The sequence below is a fragment of the Silurus meridionalis genome, chromosome 4 (assembly GCF_014805685.1).
Source record: "Silurus meridionalis isolate SWU-2019-XX chromosome 4, ASM1480568v1, whole genome shotgun sequence".
Classification (NCBI taxonomy): domain Eukaryota; kingdom Metazoa; phylum Chordata; class Actinopteri; order Siluriformes; family Siluridae; genus Silurus; species Silurus meridionalis.
In genome coordinates this window covers 25,027,902-25,049,385 of record NC_060887.1, presented here as the reverse complement: position 1 = coordinate 25,049,385, position 21,484 = coordinate 25,027,902, and the positions used below count along the sequence as shown (strand labels likewise).

General features: G+C 36.5%; 1 protein-coding gene across 1 annotated transcript; it reads right to left on the bottom strand.

Moving 5' to 3' along the window:
• Positions 1-916: 916 nt before the first annotated feature.
• utp11 (UTP11 small subunit processome component) lies at positions 917-6,525 on the bottom strand. Its single transcript, XM_046846244.1, has 8 exons — positions 6,333-6,525; positions 5,405-5,466; positions 4,426-4,528; positions 4,190-4,303; positions 3,965-4,058; positions 3,725-3,855; positions 2,532-2,642; positions 917-1,499 (listed from the first exon to the last, which is right to left on the bottom strand). Exons 1-8 carry the CDS (start codon positions 6,390-6,392, stop codon positions 1,416-1,418), a joined length of 759 nt encoding a protein of 252 aa, XP_046702200.1. The 5' UTR covers positions 6,393-6,525; the 3' UTR covers positions 917-1,415.
• Positions 6,526-21,484: the final 14,959 nt, after the last annotated feature.

Here is a 21,484-nt window from a genome sequence, read left to right as displayed (position 1 = left end):
TGGCTCTAACTTTCCAGACATATATTTCAATTCTATTCTACAATTCAATAAAAAAGAAAAATCCTCAGGTCTGGTAGACAAAAAAGCTGATGGCAATACAGACATTGAATTTTATAGAAAAGCCCCTCAATAATAATAATAATAATAATAATAATAATAATAATAATAATAAATAAATAAAAACATTTAAACTGTATAATTTCCATCAAAGATATTAAATATTTTTCTTAATCAACTGAGGAAGATAATGGTTCCACACAAGCCTTAAGATCCATAAAGTTATCAAGCAACTCAAGAACTATGAGGACAAATTTAAACTGTAATTAATATAAACAGTCCTGCACAATGGTGTAGGACTGCATTCTGCATGAAAATTTTAGCCTTTAAGCACCAATCACTGAACAGCACATTTAACGCAGATAAATCTATAATAAATGGACATCTGGTGCCACACAGATGAGGATGGGTTCCCTTTATGAGTCTGGTTCCTCTCAAGGTTTTTTTCCCCTCAACTCAGGGAGTTTTTCCTTGCCAATGCCAGAACTGACTCGCTCATAATTGATAAGCTAATAAGTTATAGGCACTAAACTTATAAATTCATATTTAATAACCTCTTTCTGTAAAGCTGTTTTGTGAAAATGTCTATTGTTAAAAGCGCTATACAAATACAATTGAATTTAAATTTAAATGTTACTAGTTAGTGCTTAGACCATATTGAGTTAATACAAAGCTAGCCAGGTTAAATTCCAGCTATTTGGGATCAGTTATTAATTCTATTAGAAGAAAGCATACAATTAAAATTACAAGAGAAATATTAAGTAATAAGTAGCATTTCAGCATCAATACAAAAACATTTAGAGCTCCACAGTCTATACTAAAAAAAAAGGCAATATGATTTTCACACAAACCAATAAAATTATATTGTATCAGAGTATTTTTTATTTTTTAGGGCAGAAATGTTTCCTTTTCTCATGCGTCTCCATTAAAACACACTTAATATGCCAGCAAATGGGCTACTGCCACCTATTGGCAACTCTTAATAATTACACATTGTTATTACACGAGGTTTTTGTGTTCAAAATTTCAGTACAAACCACAACAATGACAAGCTCTATTAGCACTGATATATATATACAATTATTACAAAACCGCTGATGAAAATTTTTCATGGGAGAGAGAGCAGGTTAGCCAAAAAAAATAATCTCCAGTTAGCTGCCATGTCACTTCTCACAATTCATTTGAAAGCCCAGTATATGCCCACCTACATTCTGTAGATTCAAAACATACATATCAGCTTAAACTTTGTCTCAAGCTCCGTTGTGTATGGTTTTAATGTCACCTGTTTAATGTCAGGTGAATGTCTCTCCTGGAAGTAACAATTCCAGTGGTGTGAGTAAAGTTTTATCTTAAGTGTTTTATCTTTTCCTTTTAGCAGCAAATTTATAGATGGCAGGAGCAGTGGGTGTCTCATTCTTCACTTTTCTTTTCTTGTTCTTGTCCTGTTAGTAATGAAACACAATCCGCACATCAATAAGAAAACGTTTAGGCATGATCAATCCACTGAAAGTCCAAAGAAAAAGTAATTTCCTGAATTATTGGCACCCTTGGTAAACTATAGGATGGGGAAACTAGTTATGTCTTAGTGCTTAATTAGCTTAAGCTCACCCTGAAAATATGAGGGAAAAAATTATCTTTAATTGAAGTAAACATATTTAGAGAAAGAAAAAAAAATGTGCCCATACCAAGTGAATATAACATGGAAAATTTAACTGAATTACATTTACATTTTATATTTTACCTTAAGTTCCCCTGCATCAATAAGGTCAACTCTGAAGAAGTCAATGACTTTGTTTTACTGGGGGATTCATATTAGGGGCCACGTTGCCTTAATCATCAAGGAAGGGATGATTTAAGAATCAAATTAACTATAAGACACATTATAAAATCTGGCAATGGCTAAAAAATAAGAGAAAAACTCATGAAAATGCTCATATCTACTGTTACGTTAATCATTCCCAAGAGCAACTGCCCTGAACCAAACATTTTCCAGGGATCATGATGGAGATTTACTGAAAATGGTAGCATTTTGGGGGTAATCTAGCACCCTCTTGCTCATTGATTTTGATCTTCCAGCACAAAATTGACATGCATGAATCAAACAACGTTGATTAATGAATCACAGAATCAAGGTTTAGACATGGCCATTTTCTGTCCACTGACCTAAAACCCATTGAAACATGTGGTGTGAATTAAGAATGGGAGTCCATAAGAGAGAATATCGGGCACTGGCAGATTTAAAGATGAATGATGCTGTTTGGCATGTTTGTGTGTGTAATATATATTATATTATATTATATTATATTATATTATATTATATTATATTATATATATATATATATATATATATATATATATATATATATATATATATATATATATATATATATATATATATAAATAAATAATTTTACACATACACACACACATACATATATACACACATATACGTCGGTGTGTAATTGGGGTCTCACCTGAAGGTCTTTGCGAGTCTGGATCTTCTGACTGATGATGAACATTTTTTTCTCTCGGTCAATACGCTGGGACAGTTCCTCGTACCGAACCTTTCGCTGTTTGGCCAGTTTCTGTAGAGTACCAAACAAGAGTTAATGACAAGACTGTGTTAAACTTGTTTTTCAAACTGATGTTGGAAAAAGCAGCAAAAAATGAGAAAAGGAAGACAACTGCAAGGTTTCATAATGTATTGCTCTATATAAACTAATGAACACCATAAATATGCAACAAACACCTTGTGTGGAAAAATGGCAAAAATACAGTGTACCACTCAAAGACACAAATATGGAAAGCTGGGAAAGAGAAAACAACCTGAACAACTCTACCTGCAAATGTGACACTAACAAATATTTGTAAATCCTTACTGTTAATGACATTTAAAACGTTATTCTAATTGTATAGTCTAAGCATGGGTTACACAGAAGTCATGTTTTACATCTTCTAATACAACCTTCTTTATTCTAGTGAAGACTACGATGAAGAAGCTTATTATTGCATTAATACAGAAACAAACAGAGGAAGACAGACATAGTTATTGGATAACATTTGGCCATGAATGAAGTGTTGTTTTTTGTTTCAATCACTAGTTTAAACATATTATTTAAGTCTGCCTACCATAATGTTATGATAGGAATAGAGTCTTTTTACCACTTTAGCACATTATATTGTTAATGATTGAACACGTGCTTTTTCCTGACCCTGAAAAAGTCGTTATCCATGCAAGTGAACTACCTGAAATAATATAAGCTAATGTGTAGTGTGGAAAATTGTGTGATTTAGAACAAGTAGTGTACACTATTATTACAACATTGTGACGTATCACACAAGAATAACACATTTTGTTTAAATATACATAAATACAAAACGTTGGTTTGTAAACATCAATAACAAAGTGTTAATTTTTATGGTTTGTGGAAGACAGATGACTGCTTGTCTACTGAGCGTCAGGGCTTGAACATGTAATTGTGTTGTCCTAGATGCAGAGGTCAGCGATTTTGTTATTTCCTTTGCTTACATTTAGAAATGCAGAATTAAGTAAATTATCTTTCCATGCCATATGCTGATACTGAATCTTTGACAGAACAATCTGATAATCAGGATGTGATTTAAAAACTAATTCTTTACAAAGCCTGGAACACTTTTTGGTACTAACCGCAATATTCTTTGGGGTCACAGCACCCACAATGCTCTTTTTCACCAGCGTGTCCAGTGTAGGTCTGTTATAGGTTCTGTTTACCAGCTCAGGCACTGTGTTGAGGTGTGTAGCCAGGTTAAAATCCTTCACTGTCAGAGAGAGAAAGACATGCCCTTAGTTACATTAAAGAACAAAACCCTCAATAAACAATCAAAAACTTAGTTTACCTGTCGAACCTTCAAGAGGTTTCAGACATACCTTGTTTTTTGGTGTCCACAAAAAAGATGTGCTTGTTTTTCTGCTTACTCTCAGCCTCCAGAAGATGCAGTTCTGACTTTAATCTTTCGATTTTCTGCAGAACATTTTAAAATATTTTTCCCCAAAATAAAACACCTTTTTGTAGAATACAATGCTCAACTGGAGACACAGGAACTGATTATTATTAACCGCATTGCTATGAAATAATAATAGTGTCTTCTTCACCTTAGACTCGGCCACTCTCTTCATTTCCACATATCCGATGTCTCGACTTCTCATGATCTTCTTCTGGTCCTCTGTCACCTGGTCATTTGTCTGTTTAATAACATGCACGCCATCCTAACAACAGACAAATAGAAGATTAGGCATGCTCAGTCCAGCAGTATCCTTGATTTTTTATTTTTTTCAAAACTAAAGTCGTACAACTTTTAAATATCCAAATAAAAAAAATACCACCCTACCTTTAATTGAGTTTTTATCATTTTATAGTAGAATTCATCTGGGTTCTTGTCCTGAGCCTTCTTGCGTAAGGCACTGAGCGTTTTCTGTTTTCGATGGTAGTCACTACATAACGATAAGCACAAAACAGCATTCCTCTGTTAATTTTAAACTGGCCATCCTCTACAGCAGAGGCATTGCTGCAATCCTATTATGAAAAGCAACATTCATCATACACACAGCATATAGAAGCAACCTTACAAAACTCAGCGAATTCATTAGTTTTGCCAACAGTACTAACAACGTAATAAGGCATAAACAGTTCATGAAATATACCAATAAGAAAAGGATCCACTATTTAACCAAATGTTGACCATAACATGTGACTCATATGTGCTTTCTGAACATCCCATTCCAGATTTAGTTTCCCTTTGTGGTTCTATCAGCCTCCACTCTTCAGAAGCTTTCCACTAGATTTGTTTTGGGAGAGGGGCTTGATGGGATTTGTAAAATTTTCGATTCATCCCAAGTTGTTCAGTGGTATTAAGGTCGAGGTGTTTTGACAATCCATGTTTTCATGAACTTCGAATTGCACAGAAGCACTGCAGTGCTGGCACATGTTTGGGCTCAACTCTCTCAGTTCAAGTGAAAAGAAATTGTAGTGCTACAGAATACAAAGAGATCCTCTCCAATTGGGTTCTTGATTTTGCCCAAATTTTGGTGATCTATTCCATTCTTGATTAGAGGTCCCCTAGTGGTCTAGTGGTTAGGATGCGGCGCTCTCACCACTGCGGCCCGGGTTCGATCCCCGGTCAAGGAACCATCCCCAGCCACTCTTAGTGCCAGTCCCATGCCCGGATAGATGGGGAGGGTTGCGTAGGGAAGGGCATCCAGCGTAAAACGTGCCAAATCAAACATGCGGATAATCCGCTGTGGCGACCCCTAAAGAGAGAAGCCGAAAGAAAGTAATTCCATTCTTGATTAAAGTCAAAGCGTTCTCACTCTGCACGAAGTTTGTAGTCCTTCTTCTTCTCTAGAAGTCCTAAATGTTTCCTGGATCCAGGCTGTGAAGAAAAGAGACAGAATTAGCAGTCTGCTGAAGTCATGATTAATGCATGCTTTAACAAAGATTTGCTTTTTTGTTTATATAGTCTGCACTGTATTCAAATCTTTGCATTGCTCTTTAGGTACACTAAACACATTTCTAGTGTAACATGTATATAAAGTATGTAAATAGTTCACAAGTAGTTAGCATGCATCTCTTCTTTAAAAACCTGAGGTTTAGATTGAAGTCATGTTATGAATATTAAGATTGAAAGAGACATGACTGAACTGATAAACTGAGTAGGTAGCGATGTGCTGCTGTATCCCATGTTTAAGAGGATCAGTCATATTTATTTTATTACTTAAAAAAATAAACAAGTATATGAACATACATTATGCAAAACCCTCAATTTTTTAGTTGTAAGTCACTCTGGATACTGGCATCTGCCAAATGCCATAAATGTAAAAATCTAAAATAACAACCAGGATTTCTTTTATAATGAAATGCAGAGTTTAGCTTTTCAGCTCAGGTGCCTGTTATTGACATGTTGGACGATTTTTTAGTTCAGATTTTTCCATCATTTCCCACAATGCTTTTAAATGATTTGAGATTTAGTCTGTATTTCATTTTTTGCCCAAATCTGTTGACCTTTTCGCCTCCTCCTCTGTACACTCGGGTCAAACAGATGTTCTGAAACTTCAACATTCACACCAATATCATCATTCCTGGTACATCACAGGTGAGAAATTAAACCATGCTGAGCCACAAGCGGAGCAGCACTGCATTCTGGGGTTCTAAATCCAATGAGATTATGTAACAACCCTTACTGATTAGCATGTTGTTCATCTTAGCTAGCTAACACAAGAACACCAAACAGGTGATTACCTGAGATCTCTCTTTGTGATCCCGCTGTTTGGATTTCAGAGCTTTTCGAAATGAAGACATGTCTGTCAAGGTGCATGCACGAGCTTCCAGCCGCCTTAAAGTAACTCAGCTCAGTTAAATTGTAACGTTACACTGAACTTGGTCAACACACGTGTGTGCGTCTGCTTCTTTGGGATTTAGGAGTTACCGTGTAAATGTGAATGAGCGCCGTCTAGTGGACTGGAGAGAGTGAGCGCTGAGAGGTCATGAATGTTGATTGTGTCCGAATTCGTTCACTCCGTCACTGGTGTATTTACAGTGCAGACCAGTTGAGCTGACACTATATGGAAGCATTTTGTTTGGTTTACTCGATTTTAATATGAATCACAAAAAGATAAAAAATGTTTTATAGGCCTATTCATTTTTTACGCCACATTTCTCTTACTTAAATGTAAATTTCAGTGTGCTGAGCCCATTGGTGTACAGTATTTGAGTAAATGTACATCCATTCAGTACATAAGTCATTTTTTGGCTACTTTTTTAGTTTTACTGAGTATTAAAGATATAAGCAAATGTTACTTTCTACTCAACTACAGTTATGATTCAGTATATGTACTTTTTACTCAGCTATATTTTAATTGACTGACCATTTCCCTCTTCTTCTTTCAGCTGCTCCCATTAGGGGTCGCCACAGCGGATCATCCGTCTCCATACCCACCTGTCTTCTTCATCTGCCTCTTTCAACCCAACTACCTGCATGTCTTCCTTCACCACAAACATAAACCTCCTCCTTAGTCTTCCTGTTTTCCTGCTTTCTGGTGGCTCCATTCTCAGCATTATCCTACTGATGTCCCTCCTCTGCACATCCCCAAACCATCTCAACCAAGCCTCTCTTACTTTGTCCCTGAAACGTCCTACTGTACATGCGCTGATCCTCTAATAAACTCGTTTCTAATCCTGTCCATCCTCGTCACTCCGTCCATCCTCGTCACTAATGAAAATCTCAGCATCTTTAGCTCTGCTACTTCCATCTCCACCTCCTGTCTTTTACTCAATGCCACTGAGGTTATGTATGTAACCCTAGTTCCCGGAGGGAATGAGATGCTGCATCGGAACGCTTTGGGAACGCTTTTGGGTTTTTTAGCGTTCCGACCCAGCTCGAGTTCCCTAAAGGGAATTTATGGTAATTATGCGTTTTAATCCCTGATGAGCAATCCTAGGGTGACTGTGGCAAGAAAAAACTTCCTTAGATGTTATGAGGAAAAAACCTTGAGAGGAACCAGACTAAAAGGGGAACTAGTCCTTAGCGCTCTGTTTTTCTGTTATGTAGCTATATGTTGTTTATGTAGCACCAGGTTATTGGAGGAACGTTGTTTTATTTCATTGTGTACTACATCAGCTATATTTAGTTGGAATGACAACAAAAGCTTCTTGACTTGACTTGACTTGATAGTTCAGGATGTTTGCGGGGTCGGCGTCTACTCTTTGAAGGTCTATAATCTTCATGAGGCTGGACAAATCGGAGGTGGTGCAACCTCAGGATGCCTCGAGATGGTTAGAGAAAGAGAAGCAGAGGAGAGGAATTAACGTAGCTGCTTTTTTATAATATTAAAAGTTGATCATGTATTTGATCAGATGTACTGGAGTGCAAGGTTATGATATGTGTTATGTGTAGGACTTGCTAAAAAGATATGTTTTTAATCTGCACTTAAAATGGGTGAGTGTGTCTGAGCCCCGAACACTGTCAGGAAGACTGTTCCAGAGTTAAGGAGCTAAGTGAGAATGCTCTACCACCTTTAATGGACTTTGCTATTCTAGGAACTACTAGAAGTCCGGAGTTTTGAGATCTCAAAGAGCTTGACAGATTGTAGCAGGTTAGAAGACTGGATAGATACATGGGAGCCAAACCATTTAGGGCTTTGTAAGTAAGTAGCAATTGTTTTTAGTCGATTGAAACTTAGGTACAAAGTAGCCAGTGTAGGGATGATAAAATTGGGGTTTCTCGACCGTGTGAGAACTCTGGCTGCCGCATTCTGAACTAACTGTACCTTGTTTATTAATGATGCAGGACAACCACCCAGTAATGCAATACAATAGTCCAGTATGGAGGTCATAAATGCATGGACGAGCATCTTTGCATCAGATATAGACAACATGTTTCTTATCTTAGCAATATTTCTAAGGTGGAAGAAGGCTGTTTTTGTAATATTGGTGATAGGATTTTCAAAAGACAAGTTGCTGTGTAAAATAACTCCCAGGTCTTTTACTGTTGAACTAGTAGGTAGTTCTCCATTTAAATCTACAAAATTGTAACAAACAGACAGCTAGGATTTAAACTAGCTTAATGCTTGTCCCTGAATGCCTAGTTAATTCTGTAAGCGATCCAGGAGAAAGTCATGATCTATAGTGTCGAATGCAGCACTAAGATCTAGTAAAACTAACAGAGAGATGAAGCCTTAGCGATGCTAAAAACAGGTCATTCGTGATTTTAACTAGAGCAGATTATGTGCTATGATGGGGCCTGAAACCTGACTGTAACTCTTCAAAGATATTGTTTTCATGTAAGAGGGAGCATAACTGGGCAGACACAATATTTTCTAAAATCTTAGACATAAACTGAAGGTTTGAAATGGGTCTGTAATTTGATTGTTCATTTGGATCAGAATTAGGTTTCTTAATGAGTGGCTTAATAACTGACAACTTGAGGGGTTTAGGGATGTGACCTAAAGAGATCGAGGAGTTAATAAGAAGAAGAAGAGGCTCACCAGCTGTAAGCAACTTCTTTCTGTAGTTTAGTTGGAATGAGATCTAACAGATATGTTGTTGATTTGGCTTTGGTGATAAGATCATGCAGCTCTTCATGTCCTATACTTGTAATTGTGGAGATTTAGGTGAGACTGGATCATGAGACACTGTCAGAGGTTGGACCTCCACAACTAAGATTCTAATACTTGCATTTTTTTTCAGTGATGAAATTCATAAATTCCTCAATATTAAACTGTGATGGAATACTCTGAAATGCTCTTTACAGATTTGTTGTTTATTTAGCCATTTACAATTTAGCACCTGTCTGTAGCTGTATTGTACATACTGTATTTACACTCAATTCTAAAAACGTCTAATTTAGTTTTCTCCATTTTCTTTTCAGATTACGAGCTGCCCTCTAGAGGGTATGAGTAGGACTATTATACCAGGGTTCAGGTGTTTTTCTCTAACCTTTTTAAGCGGATAGGGAAACAGTGCCTAATGCTAGTCCCTGAATGCCTAGTTAATTCTGTAAGCGATCCAGGAGAAAGTCATGATCTATAGTGTCGAATGCAGCACTAAGATCTAGTAAAACTAACAGAGAGATGAAGCCTTAGCGATGCTAAAAACAGGTCATTCGTGATTTTAACTAGAGCAGATTATGTGCTATGATGGGGCCTGAAACCTGACTGTAACTCTTCAAAGATATTGTTTTCATGTAAGAGGGAGCATAACTGGGCAGACACAATATTTTCTAAAATCTTAGACATAAACTGAAGGTTTGAAATGGGTCTGTAATTTGATTGTTCATTTGGATCAGAATTAGGTTTCTTAATGAGTGGCTTAATAACTGACAACTTGAGGGGTTTAGGGATGTGACCTAAAGAGATCGAGGAGTTAATAAGAAGAAGAAGAGGCTCACCAGCTGTAAGCAACTTCTTTCTGTAGTTTAGTTGGAATGAGATCTAACAGATATGTTGTTGATTTGGCTTTGGTGATAAGATCATGCAGCTCTTCATGTCCTATACTTGTAATTGTGGAGATTTAGGTGAGACTGGATCATGAGACACTGTCAGAGGTTGGACCTCCACAACTAAGATTCTAATACTTGCATTTTTTTTCAGTGATGAAATTCATAAATTCCTCAATATTAAACTGTGATGGAATACTCTGAAATGCTCTTTACAGATTTGTTGTTTATTTAGCCATTTACAATTTAGCACCTGTCTGTAGCTGTATTGTACATACTGTATTTACACTCAATTCTAAAAACGTCTAATTTAGTTTTCTCCATTTTCTTTTCAGATTACGAGCTGCCCTCTAGAGGGTATGAGTAGGACTATTATACCAGGGTTCAGGTGTTTTTTCTCTAACCTTTTTTAAGCGGATAGGGGAAACAGTGCCTAATGCTAGTAAAGATAATGCCTATGTTGTTAGCCATTTTGTCAAGATCATTAGCATTTAGGTGTTTAGTAAGATGTTGAGACAGATCAGGCAGCTTAATAATAAGTCTTTCCTTAGTGGTCAGAAAAATAGTCCTTCCGATTCAATAACATGGCGAGACACGTCTAATCTGCTCTACCAGTAGTGTGTACAGTATGAGGTAATGGTCTCTGATATCATGACTCTGAGGTAAAATAGTTATATCAGTGATGTCTGCTCTGTGGGATATTATTAAGTCTAGTGTGATTAAACAATGGGTTGGTCCAGTGATGTTTTGTTTAACCACAAAGGAGTTTAGTAAACCCAAAAAATAAAGTCCTAGGGCATCATTTGCATCCTGTACGTGGACATCAAAATCTTCTACAAGCAGCACTTTATCGTACGCTAAATTCTGACACACTATATAGTTATAGTGCACTATAAAAGGTGTTAGCATTTTATAGTGGTGTCAAATTGTGAACAGCTTCATTACCTACAGACGTTCACTCATTTGTACCGACAATGTACTCTGATACTTGATAGGGAGTGCATTCAGACACAGCACTGCTCTTATTAACACTGGTCATGGCCTTTGTCTGGAATCTATAAAGATGAGGCTACCACCCCCTTACATTTACTGTTATAGAATCTTGCAGGCACCCTTTTCCAAGGCGACTTACATTTATCTCATTTTTATATAACTGAGAACTTGAATGTTTTTCTCAGGGACCCAGAAGGAGTAATTTCTCGTACATTGGTGTTTGCATCACACAAGACTTGTTATGATCCTGTCACATTAATTTGATGTAAACACACTGAAACCATGGTAAAGAAGAAACTACACTCTAAGGAGCTATTGTAAGTTTTACACCTGCATGACTGATAGCATCCTGACAGAAAACATCACAGCCTGTTATGGGATGAGCTGTGAATTAAATGTTCCTAACCTGCAGTCTATCTACAGCAAGCAGTACAAGACCACAGGCAGGAAGATATTGAAGCACCTAAACTATCTGAATATTGTACTCTTCCCTCTGTTGCAGTTAGGGAAGCACTTCAGCTTCCTGAAGGCCAGTAGACAGAGAGAATGAGGAGGAGCTGCTTCCACAAGCCATTCTGACCTTCAACCAAGTCAAGTCAAGAGTCAAGAAGTTTTTATTGTCATTTCAACCATATATAGCTGATGCAGGACACAGTGAAATGAAACAACGTTCCTCCAGAACCCAGGTGCTACATAAAACAACATAAAACAACAATCACAGAAACAGAAAAACACAGGGCCAAGAACTAGCCATGTTAAAGTGCATGTGTGCAAGTGGTGCAAACAGTGCAAAAGACAACATAAGACAGTGCAAGACAACACAGGACAGTGCAGGACAATACCAGTTGTCCAAAACCAGGACAGCACATTAGACTAGATCTCCTAGAGTGGACACAACATCCACTACCTCAGCCTGATTTTAAACAAATTACATTGTATTTTCCTTATATTGCACACCCTTTATTCCAAAAACAATAACACTCATAATGTTTCTGACACTGATCTGTTTATTCATTATGTTATATTTTAATATGTTATATGTTACTTCTTTCTTACTTGTATAGAACTAAGATTTGATTCTATTTCTTTCTATTTTTGTCATAGACAGTCAAAAAACAGCTTTTCACTGGAAATCACGATGTGTATAATTTTGTATGTGAGCAATAAAATTGTAATATGAATGGGACGTGGGAGGAAACCAGAGAACCCTATGCATTTTTCTACAACTGAATATTTTATCATCTTATTTATTGAAGTCGGAATTAGTAATGCACTTTTTTGACCTAACAGCAGGGGGCATAAACCGCCATGATTAAATCTCTAAGCATAATCTATGCTTAAAGAACGAGACAGAATGCATTTATTTAGTTGATTCACAGCTACCATGTATGGCACTATAACTTTATTTAAAACCTTAGCTTTCTCACTGTCACACAATTTGATTTAATCCTGCTGCAGCTGCTCTGACTCATCTTTCTCCAATTGTCTGCATGGACACATTCGGACACTAAGCATGCACCCAGCACATTCACTTTATATGGCTATTTGATCAACAGCATTCATCACAGGAATTTACTTTCTCAGCTGTGTTGCATAAACTGGAGCCTGGGGAAGCGCTCCATAACAAACACAGAGTGTTGAGCCACTTAGTTTATATGTCTTGGCTGCAGTGTTGACACTCCAGAGTCACTTTGGTCACAGTAATGAAGGCCTACATCTGCCAAAGAGATTGGTTAACACTAACATTTAATAATTTTGTTTTTCTCCAAAAGATTTTTTTTTCTATATCCTGTGGCTCTGACCCCCTAACCCGACTCCCATTCAGACAGCTTTCACATCACAGTGTGAGCAACCTCAGAGACAACACACACCTGTACAACTCTCAGAGTCTTTACACTCATTTATTCCACTTCCACTTCCTGGAATGACTAGAAAAACATGGAAAATTACTGTCTAGTGTCAAAACATGCCGGAAAAGTGCATTCTATTCTTTTCAATGTAAGACCTACCATGAAAAGTTATTTCATTAGTGTGAACAGTTGCAACTTAATGTTTCACAGCTATAACAGTAAAAAGCCAAAGGTCATCACCTGGCAAACTGCTGTCAGGATGTTCACTCACCAAAGAATTTCAGTGAACTGAAAGCAATTGAAAAAATAGCAATTAACATTTGGAAAAAAAAAACATCTTTTATCGATAAATTACTTAATTGTTTTTTTATTCTTTTTGCTTCTATAGTATATATAATAAGAAAAAGAAGAATGCCTATTTGTTCTCCTTGCATCCTATTTCAAGCTAATTTAAAGCTTAATGTTAAAGTTTTTTGGTTAATTAGTCCAATTAGTCAACAATTATATATTGTTTTCTAAATAGCAATGAAATAGTATTCAAAGTATTTGAAGGTAACTGTTGTAAATTTTTATTCCACTGAATTTTATGCAGGTGGACCATCATTTTGGTTTTTGGAATCATTTTGGTTATGCCTCTGATCGATAGCAATTCTTCTAACTTGCAACCATGTCCATACTCATTCTAAAAAACAAACGCAAGTTATTAGAATATAAAGTTAATCTGTGGGCTTTCCCTCGCTTTTTTTGAGACAACACTTTTCATAAATCACTAAAATTTATATTATAATTGTAAGAATTGCACAGCATACAGAATGTTCTGTGGTTAAAGAAACCCTGAATAGGTCACTTTTTCCATCCTATGACAGATGTTTTTATAACTGCTTGACTAGGGGTTTGTGGGGTCTCCCCTCCCAAAATACTTAAAAATAAAGTACACAACCAAGCATCCTTGTTGACCATCATTTGGAAAGCCATGCTACAATTGTGTAAGGAAACATCATGTTGAAAGATTTGTGGATAACATGCTGAACTTTCCTCTAGTAATTTTTTTGCCCAAGCAAAAAGTAAACATTATGTTGAACAATAATGGCATGTTGGGTCATTTGGTTGTGATGGGTCAGAGTGTCTAAAATGCATTCACTTGACAGATATATTGCTGTTTCGTTTCTTTAATAGAAGTCTGAGAAAATAGCAGAAGTGACATAATTCTGTTGGGCAGTAGCTCATGGCATTGGAATGTATCTGTTGGCCACAAAAATGTTCCTTCTGCCCCCAACCCAGAGGGGAAGACCATTATCATCACAGGGGCCTCATCTCTCACATTCCCCCTGTCTGTGGTAGAGGTTTTTGGATAAGTCACTGTAATTCATACATTCATGCTTATTTCCACTTTTTGTATGAACGCTTTATTTAGCGCAATAAACGTATTAAGTAAAGTGTAAAAGTGTTTGATGTGTTTGATATGAATTTGGTATAACCTGGTTGTGATAAGGATATGTGGGTGATTCTATTATTGGCAGAATTTGTTTTCCACATTTATGAATATGCATCTGAAGTATAAGATTTTTTAAGTGTGCACCTATTAAATAAAATAAGTTCAAACATGAATAAAAGCTTTCTCTGGGTCCATTATGGCTACATTTTACCTTAAAATATCATTATTCAAATGGCATAAATGTGACAATATCAGTACAGCATGAGAAGTTTACATTTTAGTTGCATTCCACAACAATTACTCAGCTTTCATCCTGAAACACAGTCCCCAGTATAAAATGGAAGTTGCATGATCAACATTTCATTATATAACAAGTCTTTATTAAAGTTACTTTCAGTATTATTATGATATTGCATACATATAATGGAACCTCAATACTCGCGACCTTGACACTCGCGACCTCGATAGTTCACAACCTTTCATTTGGAACCAGACTAAGAGTAACTTGCAAAAAATCTGATAGTTTGCGAGAAGCTGCAAGTGGCTCGAAAGTTCAGATTAACATTTAAAACAGAGTTTGCACTAATAAATTGCATAAAAATGACTGAAAAACTATTTTATTATTGTATTATTCATTTAAAGTAGTAAATAAAACATTTTGCCAAGTAATTCACATTTTTTGTTGAGTTTACAGTACAGTACATGTACAATTCCCCTTGAAAAAGGAACCATCAAAAAGAGAGTCAAATATGGTATGCTTTAAAGAGCAAAATTTAGTAACTGTACTAAATATATAATATAAAAGGTTTAAACTGAGAAAATTGACTCTTTTAAGTGGAGGAAAAAAATCGCAATTGCAGAAAATCAATATTGTATGTTCATGATTTTCAGACCCTCGGGTGGCACTGCATTTATAACAGTCATGATTCTGTAATGGAAGTCACTGCACAGGCTCAGAAACACCTCCAGAACAATATATGTGATCATAGTTTGCCATGTCATCCACAAATGTAGGTCAAAGTGCTATCATGCAAACAAGAAGTCATATGTGAGCATAATCCAGAAATGTCGTCTTCTCAAGGACAAAACTCATTTGTTCTGTGGCCAGATGAATCAACATTTGAAAAGCTTCATGGAAACCATTAAAACCTCATTCAGACTAAAGAATAAAAGGACCATCTGGCATGTTATCAACACTTCACTTCAAAAGCCTGCATCTCTAATGGTATAGGGTTGCATTAGTGCTTATAGAATGGACAGCATGCACCTCTGGAAATACACAATCAATGCTGAAAGGTATGGACAGGTTTTAGAGCCACATATGCTTCCACCAAGATGACATCTTTTTCGAGGAAAGGCCTTAGATATTTTAGCAAGACAATAATAAAGTGCATACTGCAACTGCATGGCTTCACAGAGGAAGAGACCAAGTGCTGATTTGGCCTGCCTGCAGTCCACAACCTTCACAAACTGAAAACAATTTGGTGCATCATTAAAAAGAAGATCAGGTTTGAGCAGCTAGAGTTTTGTATCAAACACGAATGGGACAACTTTCCTCTCAAGCAGACTGGTGTTCCCAGAGATATACAGACTGTTCCCAGACATGTAGGGGATGGCTTAAGCAGCACCTATACATGTCCCAAATGTTTTGTAACATGTTACAGCCATCAAATTAAAATTACCTTATTTTTTCCCTTATAATTGTACATTTTCTCAGTTTAAATATTTGATATGGTTTATATGTTATATTGTGAATAGTATTTGTGTTTTTGAGGCTTTCAATTAAAAAATATTATGTATTCACATTTTACACACCTCTCCAACTTTTTTGGAATTTGGGTAATACAAATTTAAATACTACTACTATTATTATTATTATTATTATTATTATTATTATTATTATTATTATTATTATTATTAAGAAGAAGAAGAAGAAGAAGAAGAAGAAGAAGAAGAAGAAGAAGAAGAAACATTGTTGGTGAAATTAGTTGAATGTTTTGAATGGAGAAATGTGTGTGGAAAAATGGGGGGCAAAAAAGTATTTAGTCAGCCACCAATTGTGCAAGTTCTCCCACTTAAAAAGATGAGAGAGGCCTGTAATTTTTATCATAGGTACACTTACACTCACTATGAGAGACAAAATGAGAAAAAAAATCCCATTCTGATTTGTCTGATTTTTAAAGAATTTATTTGCAAATTATGGTGGAAAATAAGTATTTGGTCACCTACAAAAAAAAAGCAAGCTTTCTGGCTCTCACAGACCTGTAACTTTTCTTTAAGAGGCTCTTCTGTCCTTAATGGCACCTGTTTGAACTTGTTATCAGTATAAAAGACACTTGTCCACAACCTCAAACAGTCAGACTCCAAACTCCACTATGGCCAAGACTAAAGAGATGTCAAAGGACACCAGAAACAAAATTGTAGACCTGCACCAGGCTAGTAAGACTGAATCTGCAATAGGTTAGCAGCTTGGTGTGAAGAAATCAACTGTGGGAGTAATTATTAGAAAATGGAAGACATACAAGACCACTGATAATCTCCCTCGATCTGGGGCTACACACAAGATCTCACCCCGTGGGGTCAAAATGATCACAAGATCGGTGAGCAAAAATCCCAGAACCACACGGGGGGACCTAGTGAATGACCTGCAGAGAGCTGGGACCAAAGTAACAAAAACTACCATCAGTAACACACTACGCCGCCAGGGACTCAAATCCTGCAGTGCCAGACGTGTCCCCCTGCTTAATCCAGTACATGTCCAGGCATGTCTGAAGTTTGCTAGAGAGCATTTGGATGATCCAGAAGAGGATTGGGAGAATGTCATATGGTCAGATGAAGCCAAAATAGAACTTCTTGGTAAAAACTCAACTTGTCATGTTTGGAGGAGAAAGAATGCTGAGTTGCATCCAAAGAACACCATACCTACTGTGAAGCATGGGGGTGGAAACATCGTGCTTTGGGTCTGTTTTTCTGCAAAGGGACCAGGACGACTGATCCGTGTAAAGGAAAGAATGAATGGGGCCATGTTTCGTGAGATTTTGAGTGAAAACCTCCTTCCATCAGCAAGGGCATTAAAGATGAAATGTGGATAGGTCTTTCAGCATGACTATGATCCAAAACACACCGCCCGGGCAACGAAGTAGTGGCTTCGTAAGAAGCATTTCAAGGTCCTGGAGTGGCCTAGCCAGTCTCCAGATCTCAACCCCATAGAAAATCTTTGGAGGGAGTTAAAAATCCGTGTTGCCCAGCCACAGCCCCAAAACATCACTGCTCTAGAAGAGATCAGCATGGAGGAATGGGCCAAACTACCAGCAACAGTGTGTAAAAACCTTGTGGAGACTTGCAGAAAAAGTGGGAGAACTTGCACAATTGGTGGCTGACTAAATACTTTTTTGCCCCACTGTATGCATCAGTTGGTAAGAGAGATGTTAGCAAATTGATGGATAATGCTAATGCTTAGCGATAAAGTTATTATATATCTCTTCTGTTTCTATCCCAGCCAGAATCCATCTCGCTAAATCGCAAAAAATCTAAGAAATAAAAAAGCACTTGCCTCAATCGCATTAAAGAGTTTAATCACCAGTAATGGTTCTTACAACATCTGGGATCGAAGTGAGTCAGCACATTGGTATCTCCATTTCCTGACAGTCAGTTCTTCTTCCTGAAAATATGAGTCCACTGCCCAATTTTGTTATTGCTTTGAACACACCACACATTGTGTGCTCAAACTTGTTTCAATGAATGATTATGTGTGAGGGTTATTAATTTAATGTTGGCATTGATGTTTGTGATAACAGAAAGCATTCCTAACATAGTTTAAATAATTTCCTGGACAATGTTCATATTCAAATTAATTCAAACTATGTTTGATTATACTTGCTTACTAAGAAATCAATATGGCAGTTTGGGGAAGAGCCACATTAGGTTAGGTTATGGGCAGGTGTCACATGCCTTATTACAACTTATATTTAAATACTCTACATATTTTATGATCCCAACTCCAAAGACAGTTGAATGCAGACATGAGCTAATACATTTCTATGTATAATGTATAATGTATATTGTGTATAATTACACAAAATCCAACATCCTCACACCTCCACATTCTTGAGTTCATACCTATGATCCATTTATTGAAGGTTTAATGTTTTCCCCATGTTAATGTTCATTTCTTCTAGACATTTGAAAGATTCATCAAGCTTGTTTTTCAGGGTGTCGTCGAGCCTTGTGCCTACTGTCCACCCAGATGAAAGCAATAGTGTTTTTCTTTACTCCTTCCTGCACATATAACTGCTTTTTGTTTTTCACAGAAAGGACTTTATAACAGATACTTGCCATCTTTGTATACTCATGTACTTCACTTATAAAGCACAATACTATTCAAAACATCTTAGTGACAAGTTCAATTGCTTAAATGATTCTAATTTTGAAATGATTTCAGGTTATTTAAAGTTTGTTTAACATCTATTTAAAACATCATAGAAACAGTATGTTGTGAAGAGGAGTAAGCCAAGAAAAAATGGTTTAGGCAACCTGACCCAAGCAGACATCTATATGTATACTTTGAAGTGGTCTTTTTTTGATGGAATAACAGTGATGATTTCAGAAACACTACATATTTAAACTTTTCAGTCATTGCCTTTGTTTGGCTAACACCAAGTGACAGATGGTTGTGCATCATGCTGGGAGGAGTTCCTCCCCATACCTAGCAGCTGTTTGGTTGATGGTGTCGATAGGTCCCATATAGTACCATCAACAAACCTGATGATGTAATGTGAGTCAAACTCTATGTTACTGCTATGTTACTGAGTAATTTCAATATCCAGCTGCACATGTTCTTAATCATTGTCTGAAAATTTGGGAGGATGATTCATCTGATGTGTTCCATGACAAAGTTTCACAATGCACCCTGTCGTGTGAATTACAGAATTGATACATTAATAAGGTGGCATATATGCTTAAACACTGGCAGAAACATATTACTTTGATCAAACATAGACAAGAAAGATATATATATCCAGGTATAGTCCAGGTTGTCTTTCCATCTGATGCCATGTACTCCCAAAATAGCTCTGTTTGCATTATTATCATTAAACAGCAGTTACTGAAGATAATGAACAAATTCAAAATAGTATTTTATTTTTGTGTCCATTCATTCCATTCATCTTCCAATTATTAAATTCTATTTTTACACTTTGATGTCTGGTGATAGCCTCATACTACAAAACAAATTGGAGGACAAATGTTCCCTTGTTTACTCCTTGTGAGAATAAAAAGACAACTGGATGCCAAAACACATGACCCAGTGACTTCACACTGTTTTTCTGTTCAAATATGCAAAACACAGAGACTCATGATGAAAGAGAGACTGTATTCCATAACTGAATACTAAGATTATTAGCTACGTTTTTATGCTGTCCTCTACATACAGTAATTTGATGCAAAACCGCCTTTTACAAGATAATTAGAAATTAAATGACAATTTAGCCTAAAATAGAAAAAAATTATTTAACAACTAGTTCAAGGAAAATAATCTCTCTGTTTCTTATAATTATACAATATGCACATGCTTTTCAACGAAGTTCAAGATTATTTTGTAATGAAATTCGTAATGGATTTTTTAGTATGGGGTTTAGTCCAAACTTTGTTGTCTCCAATAGTTATTCCCAAACTCTAAATTTCTCATGAATATGACTCCGCCTCACTGCTATACCCTCTTAGACCAGATTTACATTGACAATTTCACAGATTCGAAATAACAATCATCGTGATTGGACAATTTTTATATTTTATTTTTCCAGCTATCAGTGCTCAATATCAAAAGCGGTCAGAGAGTCTGGATCAAATTACTTGTCTTATCTCTTGTGGAAATACATTAATACAATAAATTCAGGGTAGCTATAGAAGCTGGGTCTGTCACAAGGACATTTCTCAGGCCATGGCATACCAAGGATATGGTCCTGGCTGCAACGTCAAAGGTAAATGAAGACCAGGATAATCTGTTGGAAACAACTGAATCCCTTGTCCATCCTCCATGGAGGTGTCACCTCAATTCCACTGCTCCAGAATTCCTCTGCCTCAACTACATTGCACAATTTCACTTTTAAAGATTGAAGTTTACAGAAGTGTCAACATGTCTGGATTCACAAAACTTTTTCACAAAACTCTTTTAAGCCATCAATAGTCTTTTATTTCTACAGAAAGTTGTCACAAGTTCAGCTTAAAATTATCAAAGGAAAAATCTATCCCATACTATGTTACGTTATCTATTTGTTAAATTATTGATGATTATCTGAACAATGATTTGCTGTTAAGACCACTGACAGCTTAATATTTTGCCATTTCGGGGTTGGTTCGATTTATTTTTCATTAAAAGTATACACTATTTTGGCAAAAGTGTTGGGTCACCTGGTCATCAGGTACGGTATGTGATTTTTTAGCATTGCATTCCACATTTAGTCCCAGTTTGCTCTTATAAATCCCTCCACTCTTCTTGGAAGCTGTTCCACTAGATTTTGGAGTTTGCTTATGGATAGTTCATCAGTCACAAGGGCAGGTGCTAATGTAGGTGAGGAGGCCTGGGGTGCAGTCAGCGTTCCAATTCATCCCAAAGCTGTTCAGTAGGGATGAGATCAGAGCTTTATAGCAAGCCACTTAAGATCTTCCTTTCTAAAGCATGTAAACCATATCTTCAAGGAGCTCACTTTGTGCACAGGGGTATTGCCATGCTGGGACAGGTTTGGGTTTTCAAGTTTAAGTCAATGCAAAATGTTATTATAGCGCATCTAAAGAGGTCCTATACAATTGAATGCCTCCAGTTTTGTGGTAACAGTTTAAAAAACAACTCCATATAGCAGGAAAGGTCAATACTTTTGGCAATATAGAGTATGTGAACAGACAGCAAAAAAATAAAAAATACAAAGAATACTGTGCATGCCACACAATGTAAACTTTGCCAAATTTCCTGAGTTGAAGAGTTCCATGAGTTCGAGCTATGTAAGTAAAACCTTTTGAAAAAAAGAAATATATATCTAAATAATTTTCAAATTGCTATTCAGTGGCATCATTCGAACAGCTCTCACAAAATTTATCTTTTGCATAAACAGTATAATTTTTGCATTATCACATGATAAAATGAGGCGTTGATTTTCAGTGATCAGGTAACACAAGGCAGCAGTCC